At 42.4% G+C, this 23,831-nt stretch overlaps 1 protein-coding gene and 1 long non-coding RNA gene across 10 annotated transcripts in view; one reads left to right on the forward strand and one right to left on the reverse strand.

The window, feature by feature from the left end:
* Positions 1–220: 220 nt before the first annotated feature.
* Positions 221–5,886, reverse strand: LOC140627021 (uncharacterized). Of its 8 annotated transcripts, none has more exons than XR_012025986.1 (4): positions 5,822–5,886; positions 4,069–4,200; positions 3,636–3,776; positions 221–3,504 (listed from the first exon to the last, which is right to left on the reverse strand). It is a non-coding gene; the product is annotated as an uncharacterized lncRNA (long non-coding RNA). The 8 variants fall into 8 exon arrangements; XR_012025992.1 differs by lacking the exon at positions 5,822–5,886 and adding an exon at positions 5,666–5,688; XR_012025991.1 differs by lacking the exon at positions 5,822–5,886 and adding an exon at positions 5,364–5,382.
* A 401-nt stretch (positions 5,887–6,287) lies between these two features.
* The window catches only part of NUF2 (NUF2 component of NDC80 kinetochore complex), a 28,313-nt gene continuing 10,769 nt past the window's right edge, over positions 6,288–23,831 (forward strand). Inside the window, exons 1-9 of one of the 2 annotated variants that reach the window (XM_072814995.1) lie at positions 6,288–6,429; positions 9,675–9,817; positions 11,030–11,104; positions 12,087–12,163; positions 12,644–12,705; positions 17,470–17,567; positions 18,768–18,841; positions 20,153–20,249; positions 21,530–21,592. In XM_072814995.1, the coding sequence (XP_072671096.1) occupies positions 9,695–9,817; positions 11,030–11,104; positions 12,087–12,163; positions 12,644–12,705; positions 17,470–17,567; positions 18,768–18,841; positions 20,153–20,249; positions 21,530–21,592 (669 nt within the window). In that variant the 5' untranslated portion in view covers positions 6,288–6,429; positions 9,675–9,694. Of the gene's footprint in view, positions 6,430–8,907; positions 9,026–9,674; positions 9,818–11,029; positions 11,105–12,086; positions 12,164–12,643; positions 12,706–17,469; positions 17,568–18,767; positions 18,842–20,152; positions 20,250–21,529; positions 21,593–23,831 lie in introns of those variants that run through there. The other variant, XM_072814996.1, reaches the window with a different exon arrangement.

The raw sequence follows: 23,831 nt of genomic DNA on the forward strand, positions 1-23,831 counted from the left end.
GAGACAGAACATGAAGACTCCTAACTCTGGGAAACGAACTAGGGCTGGTGGAAGGGGAGGAGGGCAGGGGGTGGGGGTGAGTGGGTGATGGGCACTGAGGGGGACACTTGACGGGATGAGCATTGGGTGTTATTCTGTATGTTGGCAAATTGAACACCAATAAAAAATAAATTTATAATTAAAAAAAAACCTGTTTATGAGACTCTATCCTTACTTTCTCTTACTTCTGCCGTCCTAGTTCATCAAGTTCCATCACTTCTACATCCTAAATTCCTCTGGGATCTATTTCCATTACATTGTCAATACCCCAGAGCAGGACACCATCTTCCTTTCTCTGTATTACAATGTTGTCCCAATTGGTTTCCCTCCCTCTTGAACTGGTTTCCTTGCCACTCTTGAATTCTATTTTTCTCACGGTAGCCAGAACCATCATCTAAAATATAAACCTTATCATGTCAAAACCCCTCAAGCTTTCTATTACCTTTAGGAAGAACTCCTTAACAGGACTAGAATATTCTTCATGATCTGGTCCCTGTTTACCTCCTCAGCCCCCTGTCTAGAATCTGTGTTCTTAGACTGTGCTCTACTCTCATGTGTGGGTCTTCCCACGAGTTGTTACCTCTATCTGAGCACTTCTCCTCCTCCCCTTTTAACCCGGCCAATTCCTAGATATTCTCAAGTATGGAGCCAATTGGGTTGAACTGCATTTTCTAAAAAAAAAAAAAAAATATTTTTATGACCTGCCTCCCTTCCCCATGAGAATATAAGATGTCAGGTCAATTGTTAGATTGGTTTATACATTTGTTCACTATTATGTTTCTAGTATCTAGTTCAGTGTCTGGCACAAAATTAGAGGCTCAATAAAGTTTTTTGAATGAAAAGATGATCGCCAAGAAAGCCAGGAGGAAAGTCAACTCATTCAGATTATGGAATAGGTAAAAACTTCTTGACTCTCTGAAAAACCAGGATAAGTAAGAGTCAGGCAAAGAAATCAGGATAGCCCAAATAGTCAATAAAAATAAGATCTCAAACTGCCTCATGAACGGGGAGTGGGTGTGATGGGAGATAAGTTTGGAAGCATAAACAGTGACAAGACCATGGAGGTCCTCCTAGCACGCCAGGCTATGGAGTTAGACTTTATCTTGGAGGTGATAAGAAAGATGGATTGAAGAAATCTAAGCAGACAAGTGAAACTTTTGGGTTTACATTTGGGACTGATCCCTCTGGCTGCTACTTACAAGATGAATTTGGGCGTGTGGGCAGCGGTGGTAAGGCTAGGGACAGCACTGAGATAGTGGAAGTGAAAGGGACAAATTAAAGTTGGAATGGCTCATGAGCCCTCCCAAGTGGATCCATCTAGAAGGCCAGGAAATCATTGTAGGAGTCACCAAAGGGACATGACCACTGGTTGACCTGTGAGCTGGACACCGGCAACTGGAGGCTCATCATGCCCTCCCCTGTCCTTGAAATGTGTGTCCAGCTTGCCTCCCCTGGGTCCAGAGGCTGCTCCAAGGACACAGCCTTGAGATAGTGATGTGCTGCTGAGACCCATCTGGATTGCATACGTGACTGGACCCCATTCAGGATTCTGCGTAAACTTTCGAGGTTTGGCAGGCAGAACAAGCCTTGTACGTAAGTTCCTTTGCTTCGTCAACCTGCTACCTACCCCTCTGGAGTGGCCTCTTTCTTCCACCTCTCCCTGCCCTCCAACTATGGGCCTGGTTTCCGATTACACCCAAGAAGGTTCAAGGAGACTGTGAACCAATAGAAATAAAAGTCTGAACCTCAAAGAAGTCTGGAACAGCAGTTTTAGGCTCCATGAGCAAATAGATTAAAACAATGAGTGGGTGATACTCCCAAGGAGAAAATACAGATAATAATAATAATAATAATAATAATAATAATAATAATAATAATAATAATAATAATAATAATAATATGTTGGAACCTACACTGTTTAAAGGGCAGGGAGAGAAAGAGCCAGCTAAGAAGTATGAAGTAGGCAGAAAAAAAAGAAGCAACGCAAAGGGAGTTAGGTTTCAAGGAGGATCTGATCAGTGGTACCAAATGCAGCTGAGGGGTCTAGAAGGAGAAGTACTGATCCACAGCATAGGTGGGGGTATATTCCATCTCCTGGGATAAGTAAGAGGGAGGTACATGGGGCAGGGAGGGAAATGGGGAGGCAGGACATTAAGATGCATGTTGTAGGATGGCTTGCATTTTCTGGTAACTGGAAACAAGGCTGCTGGAAATATGTGTGGCCCGTAGGGAATCTTTGTTGCAGTGAATGGGTGACTGATGGCAGGTAGGGAGGAGAATCCATCTTAGTATTTTCACCTATTTCTATTACCCCAGATCAAGTGAATCAACTTTTCGGCCTTACTGATCTGCAAAAAACAAAGCAGAAACAATCCAGAATCTAGCATTTTATGTTTTTAGTTTCAGAGGTAGAGTTTGGTGGCTCATCAGTTGCATGGAACACCCAGGGCTCATTCCATCACGTGCCCTCCATCATGCCCATCACCCAGTTACCCCCATCCCCAACCCACCTTCCCTCCAGTGATCCTGTTTGTTTTCTACAATTAGAGTCTTCTGTGGTTGTTTCCCTTGCTGATTTCCTCTTATTTTTCCTTCCCTTCACTTTAAAAAGACATTTGCTTATTTTAACCCAAAGCATGAGCTGCCACAGCGCACCACGTGCATTAAAGGTAAAGTTCCAACTGCAGGCTTGTCTCCCTGAGCATCCCCATCATGCCACTCAAAGGTCTGTCATCCTTCTCTAAAGTACAATCTAGAAAGGGAACATGAAATTAAAATGAGCAGGAACCGACATAAACACTGCAGATGCATGTGTCTGAAAAACACCTTTCAGACTACATTGGGCACCTTCTAACAAAGACAGGAGTTGAGGCTGGGAAGGGGTGGTTTGTAAGAAAGCACTGAACACCGTAAGACCGGAAACTGATGAACGACCAATTAAAGGATTGTCAAGAATCGGGTGAGCTGATGCTGGAGACCATATGCCCTTGTGTAGTGCTTCCTCCAGGGCACCGAGCTGGGGATTTATGGGATGCATTCAGGGTTACAGTTCTGACAGGCTCCTGGGTCAGAGGCATCGGACGCAGGGAGTGTGGATAATGATAAACCCTGCAGTCTAGGCTGGGAAAGGAGGCAATGGCCTGAGGACTAATGGGGAAAATGAAAGAGAAGGGCAGGTATTCAGCATGTGAGGGTACACAGGTGCAGGAAGACAAGATGCCACAGCCATGAAGGATCCTAGGTTCAATTTTCTGCTGTAGTTAGTGTCTTTATGCATGATTAAAACTCCAGAAAGTCTAGGTTGAGGGGCCCTTGGATGGCTCAATGGCTGAGCATCAGCCTTTGGCTCAGGTTGTGATCCCGGGGTCCTGGGGTCGAGCCCCACATCGCGCAGGGAACCTGCTTCTCCCTCGGCCTGTGTCTCTGCCTCTCTCTCTCTGTGGGTCTCTCATGAATAAATAAAATCTTAAAAAAAAAAAAACTCACACTTAGATAATTTCAATAAATACCCATTAGCTTTTTTTTTTTTTTTTTTCATACTTTTAAGTCTCACACAACTATCAAGTTGCCTTATTCCCCCAGTTCAACCATTATACCGCGGAGCTGTCTTGTTCTTCTCCACGTTGGGTCCATTCAGTTCTCGGGCCACATACAGGTCACGCTTTCCTTGTCTTGGACGCTCAACAGTTCAGACATTTGTTGGGCACTGGTGCGGAGGAAGTCACCAAGAGGTTTTACTAGGGACCAAAAATAAGTAATAAGAATCAAAAGAACGGCTGGTGCTGCCTGCTCAAGGCTGCCAGGTGCCGGCGGGAACAAGCTCGTGCACTCTTCAGGACGGCCTCTCCCCCTGGAAGAGCTGGAAGGCAGCTCAGGGGGTCACACAGCTTGGGGGGTCCACATGGGCAGGAGGCGGGAGACTGAGCCCAGCTGCTGAGCCCAGAGCTGTGCCTTCCACCCTCAGGTATCCCCCTCCAGGCCCTAAGGACAAGTGCTCCAGTGGAGGAGAAGCCTGTGCAAGTAGTTCACCTGACTTAAGCGCCAACGAAAGGTCTTTTTTTCCCTCTCTCTCCTTTCTTCACTTGACTCTCTGACATCTTTCACGATTCTATTTTCCTGACCTACTTTTGAGTTTTACCAGGTTCTGACTTTGAGCTTTGCCTAAGTACATGGAATCAGGGAACAAAGAAAAAAAAAAAAAAAAAAAGCGGGTTCGGACTTGTATATCCATAGGCACAGAAAAGCACCAGAATCTGTCGATTCCAACACAGCCTTTCTAGCATCACGTCCTCCCCGTGTTCCGCGCAGTCCGGCTCCGGCTCCCCCGCCGCCAGGCGCAGGCCCGCGGGGGCTCCAGGGCCCCAAACCTGCAGACCTCACGGCTCCGCCCCGGCTCCAGCGCGCTCAGGTCTTGCGCTGCAAGAGACCGACTTGCGCTCATGTACGGAGAGCCCAGCGGGGTCGGGAGCACCTGCAGGGACCTGCTACCTGGGGGGGGGGGGGGGGCACGGAGTAAGAGCCCAGAGCTGGAGGAGCAGCGGGGTCGAGAGCACCTGCAGGCCCAGCTCCGGGGGGGGGGGGGGGGTCACGGAGGAAGAGCCCAGAGCTGGAGGAGCAACGGGGTCAGGAGCACCTGCAGGCCCAGCTCCGGGGGGGGGGGGGGTCACGGAGGAAGAGCCCAGAGCTGGAGGAGCAACGGGGTCAGGAGCACCTGCAGGCCCAGCTCCGGGGGAGGGGGGGGTCACGGAGGAAGAGCCCAGAGCTGGAGGAGCAGCGGGGTCGGGAGCACCTGCAGGCCCAGCTCCGGGGGGGGGCGGGTCACGGAGGAAGAGCCCAGAGCTGGAGGAGCAGCGGGGTCGGGAGCACCTGCGGGCCCAGCTCCTGGGGGTGGGGGTCACGGAGTAAGAGCCCAGAGCTGGAGGAGCAGCGGGGTCGAGAGCACCTGCAGGCCCAGCTCCGGGGGGGGGGGGTCACGGAGGAAGAGCCCAGAGCTGGAGGAGCAACGGGGTCAGGAGCACCTGCAGGCCCAGCTCCGGGGGAGGGGGGGGTCACGGAGGAAGAGCCCAGAGCTGGAGGAGCAGCGGGGTCGGGAGCACCTGCAGGCCCAGCTCCGGGGGGGGCGGGTCACGGAGGAAGAGCCCAGAGCTGGAGGAGCAGCGGGGTCGGGAGCACCTGCGGGCCCAGCTCCTGGGGGTGGGGGTCACGGAGGAAGAGCCCAGAGCTGGAGGAGCAGCGGGGTCGGGAGCACCTGCAGGCCCAGCTCCGGGGGGGGCGGGTCACGGAGGAAGAGCCCAGAGCTGGAGGAGCAGCGGGGTCGGGAGCACCTGCGGGCCCAGCTCCGGGGTGGGGGTCACGGAGGAAGAGCCCAGAGCTGGAGGAGCAGCGGGGTCGGGAGCACCTGCAGGCCCAGCTCCGGGGGGGGCGGGTCACGGAGGAAGAGCCCAGAGCTGGAGGAGCAGCGGGGTCGGGAGCACCTGCGGGCCCAGCTCCTGGGGGTGGGGGTCACGGAGGAAGAGCCCAGAGCTGGAGGAGCAGCGGGGTCGGGAGCACCTGCAGGCCCAGCTCCGGGGGGGGCGGGTCACGGAGGAAGAGCCCAGAGCTGGAGGAGCAGCGGGGTCGGGAGCACCTGCGGGCCCAGCTCCGGGGGGGTGTCACGGAGGAAGAGCCCAGAGCTGGAGGAGCAGCGGGGTCGGGAGCACCTGCAGGGCCCTGCTACCTGGTGGGGGGGAGGGGGTCACGGAGGAAGAGCCCCGCGCTGGAGGAGCAGCGGGGTCGGGAGCACCTGCGGGCCCAGCTCCGGGGGGGGCGGTCACGGAGGAAGAGCCCAGAGCTGGAGGAGCAGCGGGGTCGGGAGCACCTGCAGGCCCAGCTCCGGGGGGGGCGGGTCACGGAGGAAGAGCCCCGCGCTGGAGGAGCAGCGGGGTCGGGAGCACCTGCGGGCCCAGCTCCGGGGTGGGGGTCACGGAGGAAGAGCCCAGAGCTGGAGGAGCAGCGGGGTCAGGAGCATCTGCCGGTCCGGCTCCTGGGGGAGGGGAGGGTGTTACGGAGGAAGAGCCCAGAGCTTCCGGCGGACCACAGCGCCCCCTCGTCCCAAGGAATCCAGTTCCGCCCGGACGCCAACGCCACGAGAAACGGTTCCGCTCGCATCCCAGCGCCCTCTCTCGCAGCGCAAGCCCCTCCCGCGTCGCGTCTCTTGAGCCTCCTCGGCCCCCGGCGCGGCGGCCGCGCAGGAAGTGGGCGGGGCGGAAGTGGGCGGGGCTTCCGATGGGAGGCGGCAAGTTTGAAAAGGGACGAGCGGTTGGTGGTTGGCGTCTGTTGACTTTTGACTTGTGGCTTCGCGTGCGGCAGCCCCGCAGCTCCTCGGCGTCCTGCGGGCGGCTGGCGGGCGCGGTGAGTGAGCGGGGGCGGGCACGGGGGGACGTTTTTTGGTTTTTGGTTTTTTGTTGTTGTTGTTTAGCCTTTGCCTCCCGGAATTTGGATTTCCTAAACCAGCTTGTTTTAGCAAAGCGAAGCGTGTACGATCCTAACAGGTGTTCTGGCAGCGTCCACTCTGCTCAGCTTCTCGGTGTCGCAGATAAATGAGGAACCGGAGGGAGAATTTAGCAGTTGATACCTGCTGACTTGCTGGGCGGTCCTGGGGTCGCGGTGCATACGTGACCAGGTCATTTATATCCTAGAGAGGTCGTACTGTGCTTGGAACTGAGGTTTACCATCAAAGAAAGGTAGAAATTGGGTATGGGGGATGATTTCAAGAAAGAAGCACTGGGAGTTATTGGGAACGCCTGGGAGGAGACTAACTTGACACAGGAAACTCATGGATTTATTAAATATTAGGATGCTTTAAAAAAAAGAAAAAAGAAAAAAAACAACAGAAACATTTGAAACCGAGGTGGCGGGTCGGGTGAAGTATTTTTTTCGTGAAGATGTTACATGATGCATTCGTGTTTGTAAGGACTGCTCTGATAGTGTGCAAGACATGTTAGAAAAGGATGTGTGATGATGATGATGATGAAGGTATTTTACACCTACTCTTTCTCTCTTACAATGATCTTTTTTTTTTTTTTAAAGATTTTATTTATTTATTCATGAGAGATACAGACAGAGGCAGAGACACAGGCAGAGGGAGAAGCAGGCTCCCTGCAGGGAGCTGGATGTGGGACTCGATCCCAGGACCCCGGGGTCATGCCCTGGGCTGAAGGCAGACGCTCAACCACTGGGCCACCCAGGTGTCCCGATAATCTTTTTTTCTTTAAAGGTTTATTTATTTGAGAGAGAGAGCACGAGCAAGCACAAGCAGGAGGGGCAGAGGGAGAGAGAATCCCCAGGAGACTCCATGCTGAGCTCAGAGCCCCACCTGCGGCTCCATCCCATGACCCAGAAGTCATCACCAGAGCCAAAAGCAAGAGTCCGACTCTTCACTGACCCCCTCTCATGAATTTCTTTGATCCAGATGTAGCTTGTTTCCGAAAATTGACTTTTTCTGCAATCCTCCAGCCAAGTCTTTATCAATGGTTTTTAAATCTGTGACTTAGATGAAAATGTGGAATGTGTGTTTATGCTGAAAAGGACATTTAATATGTGAGGTGTCAGGATCTGGAATCAGAAAGACGCTGGCTATGGAATGAAAGTGTGAAGTCATAAAATTCAGTGATGGGAAGTGAGGATCCTTGGTTAAGGTTCAAATAATTATGTAAGAAAAACATGGAGAAGACCTGGCTTGCTATCGATGGGTCACACTGAAGAAGTTCTCGGAGCTTTAGTTGATTTGTGTGTGTGTGTGTGTGTGTGTGTGAGAGAGAGAGAGAGAGAGACAGAGTCAGTAAGGGCTACAGTTGTCGACTAGACCAGCTGTGGCCAATATCTACTGTATGGATACTCTGCCCCAGGCAAACCATATCTGGAGTATTGTGCTCAGTTTGAGCATTGCATTTTGAGAAGACATTGACCAGATTGGTTTAGAGGAGAGTAAGTAAAATGGTAAAGTTTCTAAAATGATGTCATATAAGCAGTGGCTCTACTTAGATCATATTTACTTAACCTTGGAGAAGAGATAGCAAGGCAGAGATAGGATAGCTTTCTTCACATTTTTATTTTTTTTTCTTCACATTTTTAAAAGTGATGTCATGGAAACAGAAATTAATGCATTCTTTGTGGTTGCACTGACTAGAAATAGGACCAGTGGGTAAAGGTCACAATGAGCAGATTTCTAATCTAATTACTGAGCCGTACTGAAGTGGAAAAGAGTTGCCTTGAGAATTAGTGAATTTTGTGATGTTTGCACGTGTTCACACAGAAGTGCAAAGATGTTTCCAGCCATCTTTCAGAATGGCTTTCTACATTTATCAGAGGTTATAGGCAAGTTGGAGAAGCTTCTTTTTAGCTATAGAATTCTAAGAAACATTAGGCACCCAAAGAAACGGATTTTTCAGAATCATGGGTCATTTCCGTTTTTTTTTTGCAAAACTGGGTTTATTCACACTGGGTCTCTTGAAGTATGCTACTTCCTCACAGAGTAGGGGATCTGAATGTAATAAATCCAATGTTGTGAACAAGGCAGAGGCAGTGGCTGCTATGGCTCGTGCTTCTCCTGCTGTCACTACTGCTGCTCTGTTGGGCACAGCTGGAAATAAGAAGAAAATGAAAAGATGTCAGCTTACAGGGGCTCCAAGTGTAGTGTCGGAGTTCTAGGAACGTAACCACAATGCACTGTGGCAGGCATCATAACAGTTAAATGCAGAGCTCTAGGACATGATTTCTTAACCTCAACATCACTGACACTTGGACTGAATAATTACTTGCTGCGGGGGGGCTGACCTGTGCATGGTAGGTTCTTTAGCAGCATGCTGGGCCTCTCCGCACCAGGTTTCCATGGCACCCCCATTCCAGTCCTGACAGCCAAAGATGTCTCCACACGTACCCGGAGGTCCCCCCTCCCCTGGGGTTGGGGGTGCTTAATTGCCAGAACGACTGCTCCACGGGGACACAGGTGGGAATATCTCACATCCAAGGACATTAGGGGAGAGTGATTTTTATTGTTGTTTTTTTTTAGGTTATCTCTCTGGTGATTGGAATTCCTACCAATCACAGCATTCTATTTTGACTGTATTTTTTGTTTTAGCTCTCTCTTCCTGTGTGCTTCTTAAATCTTATGATCCATCTCATTATGTGTACATTTAATAGTATGTAAGATCGCCATACAATTTTATTATCTCCCTATATTGATACTGTTTATATCGAACTTCTGCTGAGAGTGTCGCCTACATATCTTGCTTTGAGGATTCTCAGGACCAATCTTGTTAAACCCTAAGTCCCCCCAGATTTAACAAAGAAAACACATGGTTTTTCAAGTATATTCAAGCAAAGTCCTCTTTCAACAGCATTAGGAAATTTAGAGAATGACTGAGCCATTTCAGAATAAAATGTATTTTAGGACACACACATATATGCACACATTTATTATTTAGGATATCCATATGTATGTAATTGTGTTATCTTACTAGGGTGTTTGATGGTAGTTAGCACTTCTATGAATAGTTCAATGATGGCTTGTTAAATTTGCTTATACTTATCAGCTTCCAGATAAAGAGAACAGCAGGTTGTGCCATGTTTCTGATCTTTGCCTTTTCTTTCTTCAGACTAGCGGGAGATTCCCAAGATGGAAACTTTGTCTTTCCCCAGATATAACGTAGCTGAGATTGTGATTCATATTCGCAACAAAATCTTAACAGGAACTGATGGTAAAAACCTCTCCAAGAGTGATCTTTATCCAAATCCAAAGGTACAGTGTGATTGTGTTTGCATGTGGATGGTGGCATTTAAAAAACAAGTGAAACTACTCTGCCTCTGTAGTGTTTGCAGAAGAGGATGTGCCCTATTACTTGATGTGGGCCAGTCATTTTAATCCAGAAGCAGTCTCTCACCTAGTGTAATTTCAAAATACTGTTAAGTTTATATGTCAGGTGACATTTACATTCCCATTAGGAATTCAGTTCTTTAATATGGTTGTTTTCTTTAAAAAAAGAAGAAAGAAAAAAAACCCACTTCTAAATCATAGACATATTAAAGTATATTACATTTTTTTATTATTATTGTAGTGGTCTGAGCGTATCATTTATTGGTAGGACTTGGAGGAACCTCTTCTAAGTGGTTTCCAACAATAAAAAGTGCCTAGAAACAATTCTCTTTGGAAGCTTACAGATTAATTTTCTTGCATTGTGCCCCAAGGGGGGGATTGACTTGTTTTGACAGGCTTCGTTCTTATTTCTTTAGTTATTAAATGCAAAAATGAACTACTTATGTGTCACAGAAAATCCCAAAGTCTCCGTCCATCTTTCTGTGTTGGTCTTGAAGAAAACCCGGTTTAATGATATAGAACTCAAACTTTTTGATCTCAGTCCCTTTTTAATCTTTAAAATGGAAGGAATAATCTCAGAATAAATGAATTTATATATGGAACAAAACTGGTTCTACAGGCCAGTACTTGGCAGCTGCTGAATTAAAAGACAAAACTTTTTAAAATTCCATGCTACTCTAATAAATTTATACCTCTAGGATCATAGTGTTCACTTAAACTTTAATATCTCAGGAAACCTTAACATCTAAAGCATGAAATAAGTTTACCCATGGTCTTTTTTTTTTTTTTTTTTTTTTAATACACTCTCAGTATGCCATTATGTTTGCCACATGCCTGCAATCTGTTTTAAAAGACTAACCCGTCTTCCCTAATGTGGATGGATTGGATTTACATATACTTGTTCTCATTCTGTTTATAAGCTTAAAACAGCTGATCTCATTGACCACTTATAACATCTGAGCAAACTGATAAGTATATAGGTGTTTTAAAGTTTGGAAAAAATTGAATATTTCAAGGGGAATAGAGTAATTTTGATACTCTTAGCATCCATTGACTACAATTTTGAATGGTAATGATGACAGCAATTCAGCTGTAGAGTCGTGCATCAGAGTATTAAAAGTTGTTTTTCTTTTGTAGCCTGAAGTCTTGCACATGATCTACATGAGAGCCTTACAAATAGTATATGGAATTCGACTGGAGCATTTTTACATGGTGGGTTTAAGATGAGGCAAAATTACATTCTTTCGCTGCATTTCCCTTGTTCAGATGGCATACTGGCTTCAGGATAGGAAGTTCTTGACTTTAATTTTAACAGAATTAAAGGCTTATATAAAATTAATGTCCCTTGCAGAAGAATCTTATAATAATAGCTTATATTGATAGCTTTAGTAAGACGACAGTAGTAAAAGACTTAAATGACACAAATAACTGTGCAGTTATTCACAGATTTACAGGTTTGTCTTCAGAGCCTAATGAGCAGCAGCAGAGCCTTCCCACATACTCTCTTTTCTGAGGAAGGACTCCCAAATTACAGTGAAAGATGTATATTAATGTTTAAAACAATTGAAATAAGGCAACTGAGCTTTAGCAAATTAGGTATTGCTAGTAGGAAAAGTCATTTTTCTTAATTTTGTTTTTGAACCCTCAGGGCATGATCTGAAGTTTTACTAAAAATGTACTATTGTTAGAATCTCATCAATATGATTACATATTGCTTAAAAACCAAAGGCTTTGCCACGTATTTGCTATGGAACCTTGCTAAGGCCTAGTTTCTTTGTGTACAAAAAAGGGATAGCACACTGTTGTGAAAATTAAGAAAGAATGCATATGAAATGCTTAGCATAGTACTTGATATTTGGTAAATGCTGACTTTACCCCTTCATTCTTTCATTCATTTAAAAAAATCTTTACTGAGCACCTGCTGTGAACCTAGCATTATTAGCAACAATTCTAGTTTTGTTTGCTAAGTTTTAAAAATGTAATGATAAGATTATTTTGATATTAATTTATGATCAAGGAGGGGTGCCAGGCTGGCTCAGTAGAGCATGTGACTCTTAAGCTGAGGGTCATGAGTTCAAGCCCCACATTGGGTGTGGAGCCTACTTAAAAAAAAAAAAAAGTATCTTGAGGTTGAAAATTTTACTCATTTTGTCTATCAATGTATAACTTAGATTTTGTGATATCTTACATTTAGATGCCAGTGAACTCAGAAGTCCTGTATCCACATATCATGGAAGGCTTCTTGCCAGTCAGCAATTTATTTATTCATCTGTGAGTAAAGTCATTTTATTTTCTTAGACTACATGCATTCATATTTTCATTACATTAAGCTCTCTTAATGACAGGATTTTCTTGGAGAAAGAATTTCTATCATCTCCCCCTCCACTCTTTCAGCACATTCAAAATTGTAGACTTTCTTCAAATAGAACTAACTGCTTCCTTCTGTGGCATTTAAAATTCTGCTTTCAAAGGAGGTTTTAAGGTTGTGAATCTAAAATGGTCTGGAGGTTTTTAAAGAGTCCTAGTACCTCCAAAAGTGTGTGCTGTTTATTAGGATTTATGCCTTGGTATTGTTTGAATACTTGTGTAGTGTACGGAAAATGTAGATTTTCTGGATTATGCATGGTAGTAGACTTCTGCTTGGTCTTTTGACATTGAGAAACATATCCAGAAATCTCTTGGAAAATAAAATGTTTATATCCTGTAGTTTAAATATAACTCATAGTATTCTTTCTCCACTTATTCTTCAAGGGACTCATTTATGCCCATCTGTCGGGTGAATGACTTTGAGATTGCTGATATTCTATATCCAAGTAAGTGAGAATTTAAAATAATTTTTAATATCTGACTTCAATTTAGTATTTTACTTCCCCATCAATAAATGTAAAAGACAAAACAAAACAAAACAAAACAACTACAGGTAATTGGCTTTAGAAAATATATCCCATTCCTAAGATGAAATTTTTAATCGTATTACTGGAATTGTTTTCCTTTGTAGATCCATAGGAAGGCTGTTTTTCTGATCCGTTTTTCTTAACTCCTTACACTTAAAATTTATTCTGTGAATTTGAAAACATGAATATGCAAGCTGTGATATTGCATAGTGGATTCATCATACTAATTTTCTCAAGTAGAACAATTACTTCTTACCTTGAAGAAAATATATTTTACCTTGGATAAGAATAGTTTTGATATTTATTCAAATGTCGATTTTGGGATCCCTGGGTGGTGCAGCGGTTTAGTGCCTGCCTTTGGCCAGGGCGCGATCCTGGAGCCCTGGGATCGAATCCCATGTCGGGCTCCTGGTGCATGGAGCCTGCTTCTCCCTCTGCCTGTGTCTCTGCCTCTCTCTCTCTCTCTCTGTGACTATCATAAATAAAAATAAAAAAAAAATTTAAAAAAAATGTCAATTTCTCTTTCTCTTTATTTAAATGTCCTTAATTCCTTTGACTCCTTGATATTTGTACATCAAGCTGTTCTATGTTGCAAGAGATTCAGTGTGCTATTCAAAAAATTTTTTTCAGGCACCTGGGTGTCTCAGTGATTGAGCATCTGCCTTTTGCTCAGGTGGTGATCCTGGGGTCCTGGGATCGAGGCCTGCATCAGGCTCTCCACAAGGAGCCTGCTTCTCCCTCTGCCTGTATCTGCCTCTTACTGTGTCTCTCATGAATAAATAAATAATCTTCAAAAGAATGTTTTTTCCTCTTCCTGATCTACCTTTTTGTTTATTGATCTATAATTTACACAAAATAAAAATTAACCAATTTTAAACATAACTAAATTAATTTTAACAAAGATATATAGTTGTCTTGCCGCTGCCACAATCATGCATGGAAATTGAGCCTACAACAGTTCCCTGGGGTCCCCTTACAGTTGATCACTTCCCACCACCCCTTTTCCCTGACAACCTCTGATCTACTTTCTGACACTGTAGTTTCTTGTCTAATATTTGATATAAATGAGATAATAGTCTGTAGTCTTGTGTCTGGCTTCTTTAACTTAGCAGAATGCTTTTGAGATTAGTTGCATTTATTAGTACTTTGTTTCTTTTTATTTTGGAATAGTATTCTATTGTAAATATAAACTACAATTTTTGTAGTTGATACACATGTATATTGTTTCCATTTTTGGCCATTATGAACAAGGCTGCTCTGAACCTAGGCTATGAGTCTTCGTAAGGACCTGTGTTTTTATTTCTTTGGGTAAATGCCTAGCAGTAGAAATGCTGGCTCATGTGTTAGGTGCATACTCAGTGTTTTAAGAAACTGCTGAACTGTTTTCCAAAGTGGTGGCATCATACCATCAGCAATATCTGGTAGTTTTCAATTGCTCCATGTCCTCCCTGGACTTGATATTGGAGATTTTTAGTGGTTTTTATTTTCATTTCACTGGACTAAGAGCATATCATATGTTCATATGCTTATTTGCCATCCATATATCTTCTTAGGCGAAGTGTCTTTTTGAATCATTCTTTTAAGATTTTATTTTTTTAAATAATCTTTGTACCCAATGTGGGGCTTAAGCTCACAACCTCGGATCAAGAGTCAGATGCGGGGATCCCTGGGTGGCTCAGCGGTTTAGCACCACCTTTGGCCCAGGGCATGATCCTGGAGTCCCGGAATCGAGTCCCACTTCGGGCTCCCTGCATGGAGCCTGCTTCTCCCTCTGCCTGTGTCTCTGCCTCTCTCTGTGTCTCTCATGAATAAATAAATAAAATCTTAAAAAAAAAAATCACATGCTTTACCAACTGTGCAAGCCACATGCCCCTGTCTTTTGTTTGTTTGTTTGTCTATTATTGTACGGCTTCTTCAGATACTATAAAAACACATAGTTTATCAGATAAATATTACTCAAATATTTTCTCCCCGTCTATTACTTGCTTTTTTAATATAACAATATCTTTTGAAAGCAAAATATACTTCAATTTGAAGATTCTAATTGATCAGTTTTTTCTTTTTTCATAAAAATGATTCATAAAACCATTTTTTGTGTGTGTAGTAGTAAGAAATCTTGGCCTCAGAGATGTAAGATTTTATTTGTGTATTCTAAGTATATCATAGTTCTATCTATCTATCATCTATTTATTTTAGGGAGAGAGAATGTGCTAGAGTGTGCATGAGTGGGGGATGGGGCAGCAGGTGAGGGAGAGAGAATCTCAAGCAGGCCCCACACCCAGTACAGAGCCAGGTGCTGGGCTTGATCCCCTGATCCCTGAGATCATGACCTGAGCCAAAATCAAATGTTGGATGCTTAACCAACTAAGGCACCCAGACACCCCAAGCATATTATAGTTTTAGCTTTTATTATTTAATGCTTGGATTTTTATATATGATGTAAGGTCAGGGCCAAAGTTCATGTTTTTTTCTTTTTTTGGATATAGTCACCAATTATTTCAGCACTACTTGTTGAAAAGATTTGTTCTTTTTCCATTGAATTACCTTGGCAGTTTTTGTCAACAATCAACTGACCAACTACCACACACCTATTAGAATAGCAAAAGTCCAGAACACTGATAATATCAAATGCTGATGGTTTATTGCCAGTGCTCCTGAGTGAGCTTTGGTGTTTTCCCTTTTCAGGGAACTTATCCACTTCATAGAAGTTGGCAAATTTATTAACATAAAGTTGTTGGTAACTTTCCTTTATCATTTTTCAGTCTTTGGGGTCCATAGTGATGTCCCTCTCTCATTCTGACACTGGTAATTTATTTCTTCACCCTTATAGTTTTCCCAGACCAGTGTGGCCAGAGGCTAATCAATTTTGTTTATCTTTTCAAAGAATCAGCTTTTGGTTTCATTGATTTTTCTGAATTCATGTTTTCTATGTTATTGGTTTCTGTACTTATTGTTGTTCCCTCTTTTTTTCATGTGTAGTTTGGATTTGCTGGGTTTTTTTCTCCTATTTTTTTTTTTAAGGTAGAAGCTGAGGACATGAATTTGAGACCTGTCTTCTTTCCTAACACAGGTGTTAGTACCATACATTTCCCTTTTGTCCCGCTTTAGCCATATCCCATAACTCGATGACAGATTGTTTCTTCTGTGTGTGCGTACATGTGCACATAAGCCTTTGGATTATAAATTTAAGCTTGTCTTCAGCAGAATAGTCCTGTGGCCTTCTGCTCCTGGAGTTGAGGCCACATGCCTCCTGAGATGCTTTTTGCTTCTGGCAGTTGTTCCAGGGTTAATGTTGGCTAATGATCACTTTTTAATTCCTGATTGTGGTAGTTCTCGGATCACATACAGAGTTTAACTCGAACAAAATCCTTATGGTGGTGGGTTCAAGCTTTAGAATTCTGAGATTATTTTCTCACCAGAGACAAGGCTAAGAGACAGTAGTAGCTTTGTCATTTCCTTCACTGGTGTGAGATTTTTGTTTTCCTTATCTACCTTTTCACTAAGGATGTAGTCTTCCTAGAGTCCCACATCTTCTAGGGACCTCAGCACCGAGTCCCGAGGCATCAGCAACCGTTCCTACATGAAAGTAATTATTTACTTGCTTACTTAGCTGGGACTTATTTTCTTTTCATCCTCCCCCTGTCTAGTTGCTTATAAGACTTTCTCCTTATCACAAGTTTTTAGCATTATAATGTGCTTTTGGGGGATTTTCTATTTGTTGTCATGTTCCTCTCCCCCACTCCCCACTGTTCTCCAACTCCCACTTAGATTTACTCACTTCCTTGGCTATGTCTGTAGTGTCTATCAAATTTGGAAAATATTTGGACGTTTTATACAAGGTTTTTTTCTGCCAGTCCTTTCTGTGGGATCCAATTACACATTTGTTATGCTATTTGATGTCCTTCAGCTCATAGGTGCTATATTCATTATTTTCTCTCTGGCCTTTCAGATAGCTTTTATTGTTGTGTCTTCATTGTCACTAATGCATTCATCTGTCGGGTCAATCTGCTATTAATCCCATCTGGTGTGTTTTTTATTTCAGACATTTTTTAAGTATAAAAGTTTGATTTGGGACTTAAAATCTTCCTCTTTTCTTATAATGCTGATGCATTTCTCTTTCTTCCTTAACAAACAGAATATATTTATAGAATATATTTATAAAGGCTGTCAGGAAGATAGAGTTTAGTTGAGAAAGGCCAAGGCCTCTAGAACTCATAAATTCTAGTTGCCTTGGCCTCTCCAAACACCAAACTTATCTTTGTGACTCAGCAAATCCTGATAGTTGTTTGTGTTCTCTCCTTGCAGTAGAGCCTGAAAACCCCCAAGTAGGCTGACGCATATAATAGGGTTCACCTCATTTGTTTCTCTCAGGGACTTGTTATCTGGTGTCTAAAATTGTTGCTTTTTATATTTTATCTGGTTTTCAAGTTGTTTAAGATAGGAGAGTAAATTTATTTCCTATTATTTACTCTCAGCCAAAAATGATTTACTTTTTTTTAAAAGTTATTAATGCAAAGATAATTCTGATCTTATATTAGAGCACAGTTTTTGCACTTTGATTAATTATAGCATGCACACAGTTTTATTTTACATGCTACAAGCAGAGTATATGGTGGGAGAGGATGAATTTTATTTTTACATTGTCTCAAAGATTTACTTAAGGAGTCTTGCTTTCTATTTTAGAGACAAAACGGACAAGTCGGTTTTTAAGTGGCATTATCAACTTTATTCACTTCAGAGAAGCATGCCGTGAGACGTATATGGAATTTCTTTGGCAATATGTAAGATGTAAATATATTTTTGGGTCACATAACCAGATCAGTAGCATCACTTATGAACTACTAATCTGTTTTGAAATGATTGTCACAGATATCTAATTGTCATATAGCTATTAGGATCAATTTTATTTTAATATTTATGTAAGTAGCAGATCTCCATTACTGGAAAATGTATATCAGAATGAGGTTCTCTTTGCTATTGGATAACATTAGGGAAAGGCTGGGTTTTTTGTTCTAATCTTAACTATAGTTGAGGCTCCTTTTCCTATATTAGGAAATATAAAGGAAGAGGAAAAGTGACAAATTCACATTATTTTCCTTTGAAGTTTAATAGTAGTGTGCTTTATTTAATCGAGGTATTTGAGATTTATGTTTGCTTTCTAAAGAATGGCCTCAAATGATGTTTTGTCTATCACGCTTGCCCAATGTTGCATTGTAAGATTAGTCCAAGTAAATCACTTTAACAGATGGAAACTCATTTCATCAACGATTTAGAGACTTTGGAAAGATTATGGGTCACCCGTGTGATCTGTTTCCATCTGTCCTTAGTTTTGGGTTACCATATTCTTAGAAAAGTGCCAGAGTTATACCAGACAATTAGAACTTCAGCTCCAGCTACATTGAGTATATAGATAAATGCTTCCTTGCACAAATCATGTTAAGCTGATACTTTTTAAACATCACAGACTCCCCAAAGCCTCATGTGTATTTGCTAACACACTCACAGAAACATACAACTTTGCTTGGCTAATTTCTCCTCATTTTTAAAGACACAGCTCAAACATCTGTTGTTTTTATGAAGCACTCTTTGCTGTTCCTCCCCAGCCATTACCCAGGTTGGCTGGATGTCTTTCTATGTAGTCCCATAGCAAGCTGGTTTGTAGACTAACATGCATGTATCTGACCCTTCAAGGGAAATGAGCTACTTAAATCCCAACTGTAACTCTGTCTTCTTGAGTATTATTCTTGGCACTTAGCACAGTGCCTATGGTAAGAACTCAGCATTTATGTGTGAATAAGGAATTCTTAATTCACTCATCACGAATTCCTGTCCTCTCTTAAAGTCTTATTTCTGATGGTGAAAGCTGAGAGGTGAGTAAACATTTTGCAGTGTGTACCGGGAGTTTTTTTGTTTTGTTTTGTTTTGTTTAAGCACATCACTGTTTGTGTTGAAAGGCACTAATATGAAAGTTGCTTTAACAGAAATCTTCTCTGGACAAAATGCACCAGTTAAATACTGCACACCAGGAAGCGTTAATGAAATTAGAGAGACTTGAGTAAGTAGATTAACAAATAAATATAATTTCAAGATGTAAAATGAATCATGAGTAGCATATTACAACCATGTAGGCTACTTCAAGTAAAGCAGACTATTTAAGTTTACCTGTCCCCAAAAAAGGAAAAACTCTTTCTTCTTTCTCTTAGTATGTAATATATTCTTATAGTTAGTGAATTAGCCTGAGTTGTTTTAAAGAGATTCACTTAACTCCTAAATTCTGTCTGGAAGTATTTATTGTGTGTTGGTGAGCAGTAACTGGCCTCTCCTTCTTCCTTAAGGTCAGTTAATTCTGTTAAAAGTTTTACTCCTTCAACAGAGCTTTGTTTTGTTTTGCCTCACCAGTCACTTAGGAGAGTCATTCAGGAATTAGGATTTCTTGGTCAGGTAGATAGATAGATTTTGAGCAGAAGGATTTCCCATCCCTTGTAATTTCTTGATGGCTATGAGTTTCTTTGTTTCACGGGGGAGCTTTCCTAAACTGGCCTGATATAGATTGTCTTTAGAGACTGCAGTACACTGCAGAGACTGGGAATAGGAGGCAGATACTAAAATTTCACAGGTAAGTTTAGCATAAACCAAGTCAAGAGATAAGTGACAGACTGGGAGCAGGTATTTGCAGCCTATGCAGCAGAGGAGCACTGTCCCTCATAAGAAAGCCTGTGTAATATTCCTAATGTATGAAGTTCCTACCAACTAAGGGCAGAAGGAAAATAGAAAAATGGGCAGAGGCTAAGAACAGGGGATTTACAGAGGAAGAAATGCAAATAGCTAATTAAAAATATGTAAAGATTATTAAACTCACCAGCGGTCGGGGAAATAATAATTAAAACCACAATTCTGTACCATGTCTCAAAACAGAAGTTGTGAACCATGCCCATGGCAGAAACTTTTACACGGGCAAGTGCTGTTAAGAAGGATGGACCGAGCAAAGGGAATGGCTGATCTGGGAGAGAGGGGAGGAGAGGAGTCCGGCAGGAGCCATCACTGACAGGAAAGGGAGTATCTCACTCCTCGAATTAGGAGCCGCATTAGAAAAGACAGGTCCGCATGCAGGCTAGTCCATAGGTGAATTCATAGATTCGGTGGTGGAAGGCCAAAGGAGCCCATCTGATCTTTATTTTCTGTGTTGTAGAGGCCAGGTCATCTATTTTAAATCTCTGTCACATGGAGGGATGAGAACTCAGAAACATGAAAGCAGATAGTTTTTTGTTGTTGCTTTCACTTGAGTCATTTGAGGACAGGGACTGTTTTGGCCTTGCAAAGTTAAGAACTTGATACATATTGTTTTCATCTGTTTTGCTATGTTTAGTTCTGTTCCAGTTGAAGAACAAGCAGAGTTCAAGCAGCTTTCCGATGATATTCAGGAGCTGCAGCAATCACTGAATCAAGAATTTCGTCAAAAAACGGTATCAGCTATGTTGACCTTAAAAATTAAACAGTTATCTTATCAGCAAAAATAAGCTTATTTGGGAATAGCAGAGAATTGCAGTTTGGCACAAGTAGGCTGCGGCAAAAACCATAGGCTAGCCCAACAAACAAACGAGAGAAATGTTATTTTATGGAGAAAGGGGGACGTTGGGAGGGGTTGTTGTGAATGGAAGTCCTGGGAGGAAAGGCAGGAGTCGAGGGTGGTGATGGTTCCTCACTGGTGGAGCGGCAGGGGTAGTGCCTTTCCCGTGGAGATGGGGTGGGTGTCTTGCCCTGTTGGGTCCCCCAGTTGATGAGGTTGTTGATGAGGCTTCCTGTGGTTGACGCTGGTGGTGCGGAGTGAGAGCTCCCCCTCCTGGCCTCTCAGCCCCAAGTGAATGAGGTTTCATTTTATTTCCACCATTGTTAGCTTAAAATTAAAAAAAAAAAAAAAAAAAATTAACGGATGTGGAGGGGGTAAGGGCACGTTACTTTCAGTTACTAAAGATATAGGGTCTATTGCTGTGCCCGTTTGTGCTCCTTGTGATGGAAATGTACTTCTGTCCACCGTGATTATTCATTTGTGTGGTCAAAGTTCTACACTGTCTTGTTGACTAGAATTTTTTAGGATTTTCCGCGTTCTAATCTTGCTGTTCCCATGATGTGTGGGAGCACCCTGGACTTGACACAAACCTGCGGGGCTGCTTCAGGGTGTTTTAAAATTTCAGGGGAAACAGAGATGCTCAGCATCTGTTTTGCCGTGCTTGAACCGCTGGCTCCGGGTTCCAGTAACTGACATTGCCTCCTTTTGTATCTTTGCAAACCTGGGTTTTGGCATTTGCTGTGGTGAGAAACCAGTATTCCAAGAAAAAACTCATAGAGCAGGAAATGAGAATGTGTGTCCACTCAGATTCCAACGCGTGTGAATTTGTACAGGGCATCCAATAGGTCATGCATCCAATGGGAGTAGTTGTGGTTATTTAAGAATGAAAGAAACATTGTTTTTTCTTTGGATTTGTATGCATGACTTTTTCAAAGGGCTACTAAGTTGTTAGGACATAAGTACTTATGCAGTGATGTGGCCTCCACTACTTACTAAAGGAACCCTTAGGTATTTCTTCTGGCCTGGGGGCATTGTGAACAGAGAAATTTGAGAATATTTGATCTAATCCATTTAACTCCTTTCCTTTCTTACCTTTTATTTTATGAGAAAGCATGGAGTGGCGAAATTTAAATCTATTTTGAATCATTACAGAAAACAGTTTTCTTTTTTCCTTAGATGGTGCTTCAGGATGGAAATTCCCAAAAGAAGTCTGATATTTCAGAGAAAACCAAGCGTTTGGTAAGTGTCTTTTCATATAACCAGCATTTAAGGTTTGAATGTTTTGTGTGGAGTATTTTAACTGTTATTATAGCCTAATGTTTCTCCATTTTTCCTTAAAATGAAACTAATTCAACTGTTTTCAATTTAAATATAATAGCTGACTACTGTTTTTTTTTTTTAAATGGAAACGCAGAAATGTATGAGGAGAGTGAAAATCACCTGAAAGCTCAGCACACAGTCTGATTTGTGTCATATATGACACCTCTCTGTGCAGAGAGGCATGTGTAATTTTACATCAGCTATTAGACTCTATATGCCTCAAACCTGCCTTTTTTTTTTTTTTTTTCACTGAACAAAAGAGCAGAAATGCTTTGCACTCCACTGTAGATCCTCATTACCTTAACAGCTGCATGTGGCTGTGATTGCACTAATGTAGGTCCTTCTGGTGCCCTAGTGACAGACATTTGCTGGCTTCTAATGTTTCTTCTGCTGGACAGCTGCGTGTGTGTGCTGCACACCCACCCGCATACACACACAGGTGTCTGTGTACTGGGCTGCTTTTCATCTTCCTACATGGAAGATTTCTGGGTTCAAGGAAATACACGTTTAAAACTATCCCACCTTGCCAAACTGACTTCTAAAAGGATATCAATTTACATTCCTACCAAGAGAATCTGAGAGTGTTCTTTTTTTCTATTGTTGCCAAAATGTGATGCTTTTAGTTTGCTTTGTCACTTATATAGGAAAAAAAACACCTCATTTTAATTTTGATTTTCTTTTTTCATTCTTAGTGATTTTGACATCTATTCAATGGTTTGTTGTTATTTCTTATTTTGTAAACTACCTGTGGTTCTTGGCTTATTTGGTGTTTTTTTGTGTTTTTTTTTCTTAAACTATGAATTAGGGATATTAACTATCTTTAAAATTCATGATTTTTTTCCATTAGAAGGCTTATGTTTTTACTGTAAAATTTATAGACACGGCCTTTATGGTTTGTGGATTTAATTCTATACATAAAAAACCCTGTCCCATTTCTCATGTTTTTAATCCCACATTGTCTCATTGTACTTTTATGGCTTCCCTATTAACACATATTATAGAACTACCTGAAATTTACTTTGGTATAAAATATTCCTCATTTTTCTCTCACTTTTTTTTATTAGCAAATGCTTTGATCTGAGTAGTATTGACTGTGGTTCAGTTTTATTATGCAGTTCTTTCTGTCCCATTAAAATCTACATTAAAACAACATCATTTTGTAATTAGAATATCCAGTTTAGTCTTCTTATAAAGGGAAGAAATGTGATGAAAGCCAATGTCAGGGCACCCCGGGTGGCTCAGCGGTTTAGCGCCACCTTCAGCCCAGGGTGTGATCCTGGAGACCTGGGATCAAGTCCCCCTGCGTGGAGCCTGCTTCTCCCTCTGCCTGTGTCTCTGCCTCTCTGTCTCCCTGTGTCTGTCATGAATAAATAAATAAAATCTTAAAAAAAAAAAAAAAAAGTCAATGTCAGTTGTAAGGAGGGTGGCCTCTAGTTTTGTAAAGCTTGTGAAAGTAGCAAACATAGTGGGGCTGTTGCTAAAATAACATATTGTTTCAAACATTGAATTTTAGCCTCTGAGTTAGTTGGTCAAAATGTAAAATCATTTGTGGTATTTGTTAGTTAAAAAATAATTTGTAGACAATTTACACAAGCTGTAGGGGAATATATTCCTGTTACAAAATACTCCAATGCATACATATGTATAGTGAGAGGGACAGAGAGTCAGACCAGAAGGCCCTCTTCTCTGGCCTGCTTCCCCTCCTGTCCTTTTCCAGTGACATTGCATGCATTTTTTTATATAGATGCATATAGTTATCTGTTGCTACTTTCTTATTGTGTTCCTAGAAATGGGTTTATGTTATACGTTGACCTATAGTTGATTTTTTTTTTTAAGATTTTATTTATTTATTCATGAGAGACAAAGACAGAGAGAGAGAGAGGCAGAGACACAGGCAGAGGGAGAAGCAGGCTCCAGGCAGGGAGCCTGATGTAGGACTCAATCCCGGGACTCCAGGATCATGCCTTGGGCTGAATGCAGGCGCTAAACTGCTGAGCCACCCAGGGATCCCTCTATAATTGATTCTTTTACTTAATATTCATGAAAATCTTTCCATATCGATACATAGAGTCTCTCACAATGTAAACGTAATTTATCAACTAATTCTTGGGGAGGAAGTTTATATGAATATTTTTATCTTTTTATATAATTTGAGACT

The sequence above is a fragment of the Canis lupus genome, chromosome 38, assembly GCF_048164855.1.
Source record: "Canis lupus baileyi chromosome 38, mCanLup2.hap1, whole genome shotgun sequence".
In the NCBI taxonomy this organism is placed as follows: Eukaryota; Metazoa; Chordata; class Mammalia; order Carnivora; family Canidae; genus Canis; species Canis lupus.